Raw genomic sequence first — 12,485 nt, 5'->3', positions numbered from 1 at the left:
ACATAGGTTTGAGTCTTGTCTTAGACATGTTCTATGTGTGTTACCCATGGACAAGTCATTTAACCTTTCTCTTTTTCCTTATCAGTAAAATAGGTTAATAATAGCATCTCTCTTAGAGGGATCATGTAAGACAACATATGTGTAAAGCAGTTTTCATTAACTAAACCATAAATTTTATAAAGAAATATGACTGTATTTCTGGTATTAATGTACATTAATCAGTAGATAAAAATATTTAGTATAATGGAAAAAGGACTAGATTGCAATCTGAGGGCCAGGATTCAAATTCTAACTGCCATGTCCTACCTCTGTGAAATTTGTGAAGTATCTTTTATTTTTTTGCAAAGCAAATGGAGTTAAGTGGCTTGCCCAAGGCCACACAGCTAAGTAATTAAGTGTCTGAGATCAGATTTGAACCCAGGTACTCCTGACTCCGGGGCCGGTGCTTTATCCACTGCGCCACCTAGCCACCCCTTTTGTGAAGTATCTTAATCTTTTTCTGCCTTAGTTTCCTCATCATATAGGTTGTAAGTTAGATTAGTTGACCTATCAAGTAAGTACCTTCCAGCTCATGATCTATGATTGTATGGGCAGCCAAATGGTGCAGTAGATAAAGCGCCAGCCCCAGAGTCAGGAGAACTTTTAAGTTCAAATTTGGCCTCAGACACTTGACACTTACTAGCTATGTGACTATGGACAAATCACTTAACCCTATTGCTTCTGATCCAGGGCCATCTCCAGGTGTCCTGATTCATACCTAGCCACTGAATTCAGAGGGCTCTGGAGAAGAATGTAAGATTCTGGTGACTTAGTACAGCCACCCCTTCACTCAAATCCAATTCATTTGCATGTCATGGATGAAAGAAAAAAATATCATCATTACTGAAATATATATTTAATGATTTTCTTCATTTCATAAATAGAGCAGTCATATTTTTTCTTTGTTTTGCTATTCAGTCCCTTCAGAAAATAAAAAATAACTTTGAAGGAAAAAAATCACATGATAGATTTAGATATTTTTTATCATGTAAATATATAGTCAGCTGACTTTTTAGTATTTAGTAATTAGCATTTTATAAATTTAGTGTTTTATGCATATTTTTATATTACATAAATTCATTGTTAATTTTAAATGATCTTTCTTATCTTGTCACTTAGGGATTGAATGATAAAGTTCTAGAAGACTGTGATAAAGTTTTAAGTTTAAATCTTAATAACTGTAGAGCCCTCTATCGGAAAGCTAAAGCTTTAAGTGATTTAGGAAGATATAAAGAAGCTTATGATGCAATAGCAAAATGTTCCTTGGCAGTGCCTCAGGTATGTTAATTTTTAAAAATTTGTTTATATTAGAAAAATTCATTTCTCATAAAAGTGTTCGTCATACCAATCCTACTGAAATAATTTAAATGTTAAGATTTCATCCGGTTTTAGTTGGTTACAATAATTACAACCAGCATATTGCTAGAAAATGGTTTCCAGTTACTTTTCATATTTCTCATCTTGTGTTATTTCCACTTCTTTCTTTCCTTTCTCAGTTTACCTCTTTTCTTTTCAGGATGAGTGTGTGATAAAATTAACTCAAGAATTAGCCCAGAAATTAGGATTTAAAATAAGGAAAGCATATGTCAGAGCAAAGGTAAGGTAGAAGATTCTACTTTTTATATATTCTGACTTTAGTTTTCCTAACTGGGTGAGTTTTGTTTTAAATTTATTTCAGTTCTCAAATTATTTGTTTAAATTTATTTCAGTTCTCAAACTCAATTCCGGGGGAAGTAGCAACCAAGGTAAGGTTAAAACTTATTCAAAAAATTATATGACAGGGGCGGCTATGTGGCGTAGTGGATAAAGCACTGGCCCTGGAGTCAGGAGAACCTGGGTTCAAATCCGGTCTCAGATACTTAATAATTACCTAGCTGTGTGGCCTTGGGCAAGCCACTTGACCCCGTTTGCCTTGCAAAAACCTAAAAAACAAAACAAAACCAAAAAAATTATATGATAAAATTTCCCTTTAATTTGGAATAGAAACTAATATTTTCTCCTGTAATATTTTAGTGTAATATTTAAACATCACTGTATTCCATAATTTTGTTTTCCCATTGTTTTTCTATGACAATTCGATTAAATAATGGCCAATACCATACATTATACACAGAAAACACTTCAAGTAATAAATGAATGCTCTTTAAAATATGAACATATTGTTTGCTTTATTTTATAGGGTTCAAAGAGCTCTATAGAAGATATAGAGTTAGGTAAGCTTTGAACTATTGTACAAACTAAAATAAAACAAATTATATAGGTTTTAAGAAATATCAAGTTTTATCAAATTAAATTGTTATGTTCATTATTATGTGTCACAAAACTATATATATTTGAAATGTCATAATCAACTCTGTTCTGTTAGGAGTTAAACTGAGTGATTGAAATCAGAGTTTTATCTTCTTTTTTTTGGCCTGACCCTCCTTTCAGTACTAGCAAATGCTTAGTTATATGTTCAAAAGGTAGGTTATCCACAAGTGAAATAAATGATCTTTGAATAATTAAGAATCATCTTTTAAATTGTACTTTTATCCCATCATTCCATTTGTCTTATGGCACTTGTCTGTTAGCATGAAAGGTATACAATATTAGGAATATTTACTAATAAACAAAAATGAGATGAGATTAAAAAAAATCTTTTACTATTTCAGATTTGTCAGAGCCAAAGCAAGAAACTGCTCCTGTTATTTCTCTACTTCCTCCTGACTTTGCTCCTGAATTATCAAATGAATTGACTTCAATTCCTATTACACCTTTAACTCCTGTCTTACCATTACAAATGGAAAAGAGTCCTCTGCCTTCTGCCATATTGGCAAATGGGGGAAAGATTTCTTTTACTTTACCTGAAACATATTTAGATGATGGAGATATTGTCCTTGGTGATGAAATAGATGAACTACTTGATTCTGCACCCGAAGCTGATGAAACTATTTTGGTAAATTTCAGAATTCTACTTACTTTGTTTCTCTAAAGGTGGGATCAGTAATGTTTTTAAAAAATACAAATTAGCAAGAATCTGTACATTTTGTATGTTAAGCTTTAGGTTTCTTACCTTTAAAATTACTTTTTTAAAATAGTAATTAGTATAATAAAGTTATTTTAGACTTTTGGAAAAGACATTTTTATCTATTGTAGTCATGTTTTCAAGTCATGTCAAGTTTTATGAGTTCCCATTAATTTTAAAGTTAAAAATTAAAATATGAACATCACTGTCTCAATCAGAAGTACCCAAGATAGGTTTATAAATCTTAAACTTTTCATTTTAAAGTTTTTTTCCTTTCTTCCTCCTTCCATCTTCTGGCATTTCACCCTTTCCAGTACTAATTGTCTTTTCCTTCATACCACCAGACACAGTAAGGGAAATTAGAATATGCTGTTACCTTTTACAGACCCTCCCTCCACTACCATCTCTTGGTAATCTTTCCTTCTTTAAGGTTCATATTATTTATATCACCCAATTCAGATCCTGTCAGTCCTTGTCTGTTGATCTGCTCGATCTTTTTTCTCCATGACAACCCCTCTTCTCATGTTAGGGACTTCAACAAATATTATTATGCTCCTTGTGGTTCTTCTTACTATACTCAGTTTTCATCATCTGCTGCCCTCCACCTTAACCATTCACACAATTTACCCTTGAATTTGTCTTCACCTGCAAGTATTCCACTTCCATGTTTATGAACTGAAATTCTTTCATGTGATCAAAATCTTTTATTCATCTTTCCCTTTGCCTAACAATGCCTTGGGGGTAGCTAGGTGGCACACAATAGTTAGAGCACTGACCTTGGAGTCTAGAGGATAGGAGTTTGAATTTGGCCTCAGATACTTGATTATTAGGTGTATGACCTTGGTCAGGTCAATTAACCAATGATAGTCTCATATCCAGAGCCATCTTCAGTCAGCCTGATTTATATCTGGCCACTGACCCAAATGGCTCTGGAGGAGAAGGTGAGACTGGTGACTTAGCACAGCATCTCCCTTACTCAGATTTAATTCATTTGCTTGTCATAGCATCACTTCCCTGAACTCATGGTCTTCTTCATGAATGAAGGACAAACTTTATCATAATGCCTTATCTTCTTCAAATTTACTAATGATTTTTAGTCCTTCCACCACCCAATTCTTTCCCTGGTCATGCCTCTTCACCAACTGTACTCTCCTTTCTTCTCTGTATTAACCCCTTGGTTAATACTCAGTATCCACTATTTTAGACTGACTAGGTTCACTTTAAACGTGTTAAAGAATCTCATCTGGACCCTTAATGCAGCAAGACCACATTAGACTTCCCTGATCAGTTTGCTGTCCTATTATTTTAGCTGTTCTAAACATTCTTAACTCTGTAATCTTCCCACATTATCCCTTTACGCACATCTTAGCTGAGGAACTCTCCATATACTTCACTGAAAAAACGTCCTCTTCTTTCCTTATATCACATTACTCAAACATCTTTACCCCTGTCTCACATGAAGAAATGATTCTTTTCCTTACTAATATTCTAAACCCTCCAGGCAGATAGGTGGCCTAGTAGATAATACTCTAGTCCTGAAGTTAGAAGTTCAAATGTAACCTCAGATAACTTATTAGTTGTGTGACTTTTTTGGCAAGTCATATGACTTTTGAGGGTCTCAATTTCTTTAACTGTAAAGTGATAATAATACCAGGAGTGTTGTGAGATACAAATCTAGTAATATTTGTAAAGCACTTTGCTTTATCTTCATCTAAGTTATGTCTACTAACTGATTATTCCTCAAGCTTCTGTCTTGAACCCACCCCTCTCCTCTCTTTGTGTTGGAGGTTTTAAGGCAGGGGGCTCGTGAACTAGCTTTTTTTTTTAAATTTTTTTTTCTTTAGGATTTTGCAAGGCAAATGGGGTTAAGTGGCTTGCCCAAGGCCACACAACTAGGTAATGATTAAGTGTCTGAGACCGGATTTGAACCCAAGTACTCCTGACTCCAGGGCCAGTACTTTATCCACTGCGCCACCTAGCCGCCCCGTGAACTAGTTTTTAAAAGATACTTTTGATTTCAATATAGTAGATTTATCTTGCAACCCTCTGTATTTTATATTTTAATACATTTAAAAATATTCTGAGGAGGAGGTCCACAAACTTTACCAGATTGCCAAAGACTTTCATGATATAAAAAAAGGTTAAGATATTCTTATTCCTTTTCATTTAATGATCTCATCTCATTGACTATTATGAATTAATTATCTCTATACAGATGTTTCCTATATATATGTGTGTGTGTGTCTATATATATATATATATATATACATATGTGTGTGTGTGTGTGTGTGTGTGTGTGTATATCTCAATGTATATCCAGGCCTATTCTCTTATTCTCTTTCCTGAACTCCTATCTTTGGGATATTCTCTTTTTGAATATTTGCATGTCCTGTTGGCTTCTCAACCTTTATATATCCCAAACAATGCATTATTTTTCTCCTATAATTTCTCCTCTTCACAGTTTGCCTATTAATTTTAAGAATAAAAACATTTAATTCCTCACTTCAATGGACCCCACATGTCCAGTCAGTTATAACTTCTCATTTGTATCTCCATAACATCTCTTATATATTACATAGCTATCATCCTGGTTCAGGTCCTTATCACCCTACTTCAAGTCTCTCCCTACTCCAAGCTATTTTCCATTCAGCTTCCAGGGTAATCTTCTTAGAATGAAGGTTTGATTATGTTTCTCTTATCCTCTCACTCATATCTTTATGATCTCTAGGATCAAATATAAAATCCACTACCTGACATTTAAAATCTTTTTGATATTCCTTAACTATGACACTTCATTTCCTGATTCCTGAGTCTTTTTAGCCATTATCTTTTATGTATAAAATGTCCTCTTTCCTTGCTTCAACCTCGTGATTTTTATGGTCTAAGCTTAATTACCAATTTCTGCAAGAATCCTTTCTTGTTCTCTGATACGAGTGCCTTCCCTCTGAAATTATATTCTATTTACACTTTACATATTATGTTTGTATGTAGCAATTTATACATTATCTATTCCATTAGAATGTGAGTGCTTTGTAGATAGGGACTGTATTCTTGCCTTCTTTGTATTTCCAGGGCTTGGCTCATAGCTTAAGAAATGTTTAATGAAGGACTGTCATTCATATCAAACTAGCTGGGAAAACAGCTCTTATCTCTAGTGTTCAGTCTTACATGTATCCACATCATCTCATCTGCATATGTGTGTGTGTGTGTGTGTGTGTGTGTGTGTATTAGTGATATTTCAAATGAGTAAGGTCTACTCGGTTTCTCATACATTAAGACTAAAATTTATGGGTTTTAGGGAGGGCTGCCATGGAGGCCTATAGGAAGCCAAAGGCAAAGGGGTGGGAGTTTAAGTACTTATGTTTTATCTCTTGTTTTTCCCTAGATTGTTGTTTACATTCTAAAATTCTAGAAATAAATTGGGGATGTCAAATTATTTAGAATATAATCCCAAAGTGCTGCGTTGCAGGGATAAACCTTGAATCTCCACTTAAAAAAATAGGCCTACAAGTAAATCCATCTGAATGGGTATTTTCTTCTTTACATGACAGTAAGATTTTAGTACTATCCTTATGGGCTTTCTTCAACTTCATAGAATTGTTCCCATAAGACTTTTTTTTCTTCACACAAGCACTTTGGGAATATATAAATAACCTTATGTAAATGTTGTTATTACAGACAAAAGTGATTTTAGCTTTTGGATAAAATAACATTTGCATTCCATTGCAAATATTATTTTATCCAAAAGCTAAAATATTTGCCAAAGATCCTTTTTTTTTTATCTTGCCTGCAGTTTTACCGATATTTCAAATCTGGAGTTCAAAAAAAAAATCTCAAATTGGGTCATCTGATTTCTAGTTGTTATTCTTTGTTTAAGCTTTGTATCCTTATCCTAATGACTTTTCTAATTGTTATCATTTTTGTATTCAAAATTATATGCTATAATTTTATAATATAATTAAATAATTATAGCATTGGTGATTCCCTTTAGATCCTCTTCTGATCTCAGATAAAGTTTGTCACACTATTTTGTGGAGAATATGTAGGTAAATAAATTAAACAATGAGGACTGAAGGAATAGTTGTTAATGGTTTAGGGTTAATGAGACAGGACTCTGGGAATACCCTAAAGGATCTGTGCTTGGTCTTGTTATGTTTTATATTTTTTATTAATTACTTGGATAAATATAATTTGCAGATGACAGAAAGTTGGATGAGATAGTAAAGTCAATGAAAAGAATGGAATCCAAAAACATCTTGGTATCAGATGGAATCTAATTAGATAAATTGGTAACAATGTGGAATCTTATATTTGGATACAAAAAATAAATTTTATACATATACAGTGGGGAAGGCAACGTTTGATAGTAGTTAAATATTTGGGGTTTTAGTGACCTGCAAACTCTATGAGTCAGCAGTTTATGTTGCAGCCAAAAAAAAGTAAATGTGGTCCTAAGTTGCATTAAGAGACTCATAGGTTTCAAGAATAGGAAGATAATAGTATCACAGTACTTTGTCCTCATCAGACCTCATCTGGAGTATTATGTATATTTCTGGGTTCAATAGTTTAAGGAAAAACATTGATTTTTGTATATTTTTATTATTATAGGATTGTTATGTCTTTCTCATTCTTTTTTTCTTCATGTTATTTCACATAACCCTCAAATTTCTCAATGTTCCTCATTTGTCATGCTTAATAGAGACATAGAGTTCTAAGATCTTTATAATACACTCTTGTCATTTCCTTTATGTTATCTAGGAAATAAACAGTCTTCAGATTATTAGTCTTTCTATTTCAGCAACGTCGCTTTTGACAGACTTTCCTTTGTAATTATATCCCTGGGTTATAATTTTAATAGTGAGATTTAGTGGTTCAAATATGTGATTAGTTTGGTCACTCTTGTTCTGTTAAATAAGCTGATGCAGTCTTTTCCCTAGAGCAAGGTATGGCATCTACTTTTTTTTCATAACTTCACCACCATTGAGTTGGTTTTTTTATTTTGAGGCAATTAGGGTTAAATGACTTGCCCAGGGTCACACAGCTAAGTGTCTGAAGCAGGATTTTAACTCAGGTTTTTCTAACTCCAGAGCTGGTTCTTTATCCACTGTTCCACCTAGCTGCCCCACCACCATTGAATTTTGTCATTTTTATTTGGTTTTATCAATTTTATTGGTGTAAAGTATTATTTCATGATAATTTAAATTAGCTTTTTTTTTGTTTTTTTGTGAGGTGAACTCTTTTATATGTTATCACATTTCCAAAGTTAGGTTTTAAATATTTTTCTTTTTGTATATGTTGTAAAAATACTTTTTCTCTATGTTTTCTCTTTTAGACAGCTTCAGTAGTTAGAGGATCCATTCCAACATCTAGTGTAACTCCTAGTATACCCTTTTCTGCACCTTTATTAGGATCATGTACAGGGTATGTTCCTGCATCTTCCTTTTCAGAAATGTATCCACAGCCTTTGACTTCATCATTGGAAGAATTTTGTTCTTCTTTAAATACATTTTCAATGAGTGACTCCAAAAGAGGTAAACATTGAATCGTATTTGAAGTATTTCAGGTTTATTTTCAAAACAATGAAATTATTGCTTGATAGCTTTAAAAAATTTTTCCTCTTAGTGGTAGATTCTAGGAAGAGTTTATTATTCAATTTTATAGTTCAGAGATTTAGATTTAAGTTTTAAAGTTACCTTTTCTTGAAATACAAATTTTCATTTTGTTATTGTATAGCTAGTATTTTGTATTTATCATTTGCAATTCATTTCCTCAAAACAATTTCTTCCTGGAAAAGTGGATCAGTATAGAGTGTTTTAATAATTTATGTATACTGATATGAATTAATTCAAAAAATGACTTTAATTTTAAACTTCACTTAAAGAAAAGGATGAGGCAAATAAACTCTGGGAAAAAGTCAGAATAAAGGAAATAAAGGAAGGTCTATTTAACTTGTCTAGGAGAGAAAAATTTTAAAGCTTTTATATTGTGTTTAGAAAAACAATGGAAATTTTAAATTGTTCCCTTGAAGCAAAAGAAGTTGATAGTGAGTTATATAAATGTTATATGGAATATAAGCTATTTTATAAGTTGCTAAATTAGATTAGTAAATTAAATCACTAGTAGTGAGAAAAATTTATTACATGAAAGTAATGTATTTTAGACTTCATTTATGTGTAGCCAGCAAATCAACCATGGAATTATCTGCTATGGTGACTGCTTATATTTTCAGGGACCCATTGTCCTGACTGGGATTATATGAATTTAGAATTTAGGGTTGGAAGGAACCTTAATGATCTCATCCAGTCCCCTCATTTTACTGAAGAAGAAACCAATTGCTTGCCAAGGTTACTTTAAAAAGACCTGTGTTATAATGTTTTTTTCTTTATATAGATACATGGCAAAAATAAACTTGACAAGATAACATTTCTTAGAGAAAGGGAGAAAGGGAATAGGCTATATCATTAATGAGAGAAAGAAAAGAAAAACTACCATGAATTTTATGCATTGTTTATTATAAAATACACTTTACTGCTTAATGGTTTTTCTCAAGGCAGCCTTGTACTTTCCTCCTTTGCCATTTTGAAGTTGTAGTTCTTGATGACTTGTGAAGTAGATCCTGTAGTTCCTGAAGTATATCAAGTACATCTGGAAATTGCTACTCAATCATAAACTTATTGACATGATTTTTACTTCATTAGCTTCCAGAAGAAAGTTTATATCCATTAAATACAGGAAGATTCAATTAGTTAGAAATCGCTAAAATTCAGTATGCCTTGGAATTGAGATATAAGAAGGCAACTATGAAAAGAGATACCCGCACCCATTTACTAAATCACTATGTTCTTATTGCATGATAGGAAGAAAAAGTCCATTGAACCCTTTTTATTGTTATTTTTAGATCTGCCCACATCAACTGCTAGAGAGGGAGCACTGCTTAACAACAATAATTCTTCCATTTTACTTGTAAGTGTCTTTTATAAATGTGTTTATTATAGAAGAATAGAAGGAGCTTAAGTAGTTGAATAAGTTATCAAACACACTGGAGTTTGTTTATGGTGTGGACAACATTGTTGAAGTCATCATCTTTGGGAATTTTGGTAGTAAACCCTTTATGGGTAGAATGGTCCTATCATACTGAATTATGTTCTTTACTTGACAGAATTGGTGCACTGGATAGAGCACTAGCCTTAGAGTCAGGAGGACAGGAGTTAGAATTTGGCCTCAGACTCTAGCTGTGTGACCTTGGGCAAGCCACTTAACCCTGATTGCCTCATATCCAGGGCCATCTCCAGTCATATTGATTCATATCTGGTCACTGGACCCAGATGGCTCAGGAGGAGAAAGTGAGGTTGGTGCCTACCCTCACTCAAATCCAGTTCATGTGCTTATCTTGGCATCACCTCCTTGATGTTGTGATCTTCTTCAAAAATGAAGGACAAACATTAAATTTTAAAGTATTTAAAGATTTTGTTATTGACAGAAATTCACTTTTTTTTTTTGCAAAGCAATGGGATTAAGTGACTTGGCTGAGATCACACAGCTAATTAATTAAGTGAGGCCGAATTTGAACTCAGATCCTCCTGACTCCACGACTGGTGCACTGTCCATTGAGCCACTTAGCTGCCCCCATTTTTTTCTTTTTTCAAAGAGAATAATAAAAAAGTTAAATGAATTGGTTGTTCTGAAAAAAGAAACCAAAAAACCCTACCCTTAGAAATGGAATTCAGATCTAATTTAAAAGTTTAAGGATCTAAGTAGTAATCTGCATGAAGCATTAACAAGTGAAATATTTTTAGGGAATCTGGTTTATTGAAATGATGTTTGTCCTTAATTCTCTAAGAAGATCATAACATCAAGGGAAATGATAGCCGGACAAAGAAATGAACTGATTTGAATGAGGTGAGGCTGTGTTAAGTCACCAGCTTCATTTTCTCCTTCAGAGTCATCTGGGTCCAGTGGCAAGATATGAATCAGGATACAGGAGGTGGCCCTGGATGTGAGGCGATTAGGGTTAAGTGATTTGTCCAAGGTTACACAGATTTAAACTCACATCTTCCTGACTCCAAAGCCAGTGCTCTAAGCACTGCACCGCCTAGCTGCCCAGTGATAATGAAATAATCAAGCAGGTGACAGACAGCATATCCTTAAATCCCTTATTTCTCTCACAGATGAATGGACCAACTAGTTTGTTTGCTTCTGAAAGTTTCCTGGGAATTTCAAGTCAACCTAGAAATGATTTTGGAAATGTTTTTAGTAGTGGGTCTCCTAAAGTATCTTCATCTGTAGCTGGAAGAAATCCACTTGAAGGATCTCATGAATTACGGCAAGCATGTCAGCTCTGTTTTCTAAAATCAGGTAAGGATAAGACTATGGAACTGATATAATTAATATGTAGTAAAAAAACACAGAAATTACTTTCTCCAAAGTTACCAATGAATTCAATGGCTTTTTCTCAATCCTTATCCTTCTTGAGCTCTCTGCATCTTTTGACACTATTGATCACCCTGTTTTCCTTGATATACTTGTTTCTAGATTTTTTTGGACATCGCTCTTTCCTTTTTCTTCGTCCATGTCAGACTGGTTCCTCTTAGTTTCCTTTGCTTGATTTTCATCTAGGTCAAACTAGTCTGTCATGGATCCTCTTTTTTTATCCTATTTCATTTGGTAATTTCATTAACTTGCATGAATTTAATTACCATCTGTATGGTGAAGATTCTCAAGTCTCCCTTTTCTGCTCCAGTCTCTCTATTGACCTCTAATCTAGATTCTTCAAGTTGCCTTTCAGATACCTCAATCTGGATGATCAAGACACATCTTAAACTCAACATATCCAAAATAGAGCTTTTCCTTTAAAATATTTTCTCCCAAATAATTTCCCTATTTCTGTTGAGGGCAACACTATCCTTCAAGTCACTTAGACTGACAACCTAACTCCTTACTATCTTTCCAATCTTTTGCCAAGGCTTATTGATTTTACTTTAGCAATATCTCTCTTTTCTGCTCCTCTGCTACATGCCTTTATCATCTCTCCTGGACTATTGCAGTAGTCTACTGGTAGGTCTCCCTGTATCATCTCCCTTTTGCATTCTCTATTTAACCATCAAAGTGATTTTCCTAAAATGTAGGTCCAATCATGTTATTCCCCCCTACCTAGTAAGCTGCAGTGGCTCCTCTTGCCTCTAGAATCACATAAAAAATCCTCCTTTTGCATTCAAAATCCTTGTTAACATAGGCCCCACCTAGGTTTTAAGTCTTCTTACACCATACTTAGAGATTTTTTAATCCAGAACCACTTTCTCCTTGCTGTTCAAAGAACAAGATATTTCATCCCTTATCTCTGAGCATTTTCTCTGTGTCCTATGCCTAGAATGCCCTGTCTCCTTGATTCCCTGGATTCTTTCAAGTCCCAAGTATAAACCTCTCTTCTATAGGAAGTCTTTTC

General features: G+C 33.7%; 1 protein-coding gene across 1 annotated transcript in view; it reads left to right on the top strand.

Annotated features, from left to right (window-relative positions):
• ZC3H7A (zinc finger CCCH-type containing 7A) overlaps window positions 1-12,485 on the top strand; it is an 80,153-nt gene that overhangs the window by 37,618 nt on the left and 30,050 nt on the right. The window contains exons 5-12 of the mRNA XM_074196414.1: window positions 1,159-1,317; window positions 1,556-1,636; window positions 1,749-1,784; window positions 2,219-2,252; window positions 2,691-2,974; window positions 8,376-8,574; window positions 9,942-10,006; window positions 11,212-11,398. Coding sequence (XP_074052515.1) covers window positions 1,159-1,317; window positions 1,556-1,636; window positions 1,749-1,784; window positions 2,219-2,252; window positions 2,691-2,974; window positions 8,376-8,574; window positions 9,942-10,006; window positions 11,212-11,398 — 1,045 coding nt within the window. The remainder of the gene's footprint in view (window positions 1-1,158; window positions 1,318-1,555; window positions 1,637-1,748; window positions 1,785-2,218; window positions 2,253-2,690; window positions 2,975-8,375; window positions 8,575-9,941; window positions 10,007-11,211; window positions 11,399-12,485) is intronic.

Source organism: Macrotis lagotis, chromosome 8 (assembly GCF_037893015.1).
Source record: "Macrotis lagotis isolate mMagLag1 chromosome 8, bilby.v1.9.chrom.fasta, whole genome shotgun sequence".
Classification (NCBI taxonomy): Eukaryota; Metazoa; Chordata; class Mammalia; order Peramelemorphia; family Peramelidae; genus Macrotis; species Macrotis lagotis.
This window is presented reverse-complemented; position numbering and strand designations above follow the sequence as displayed.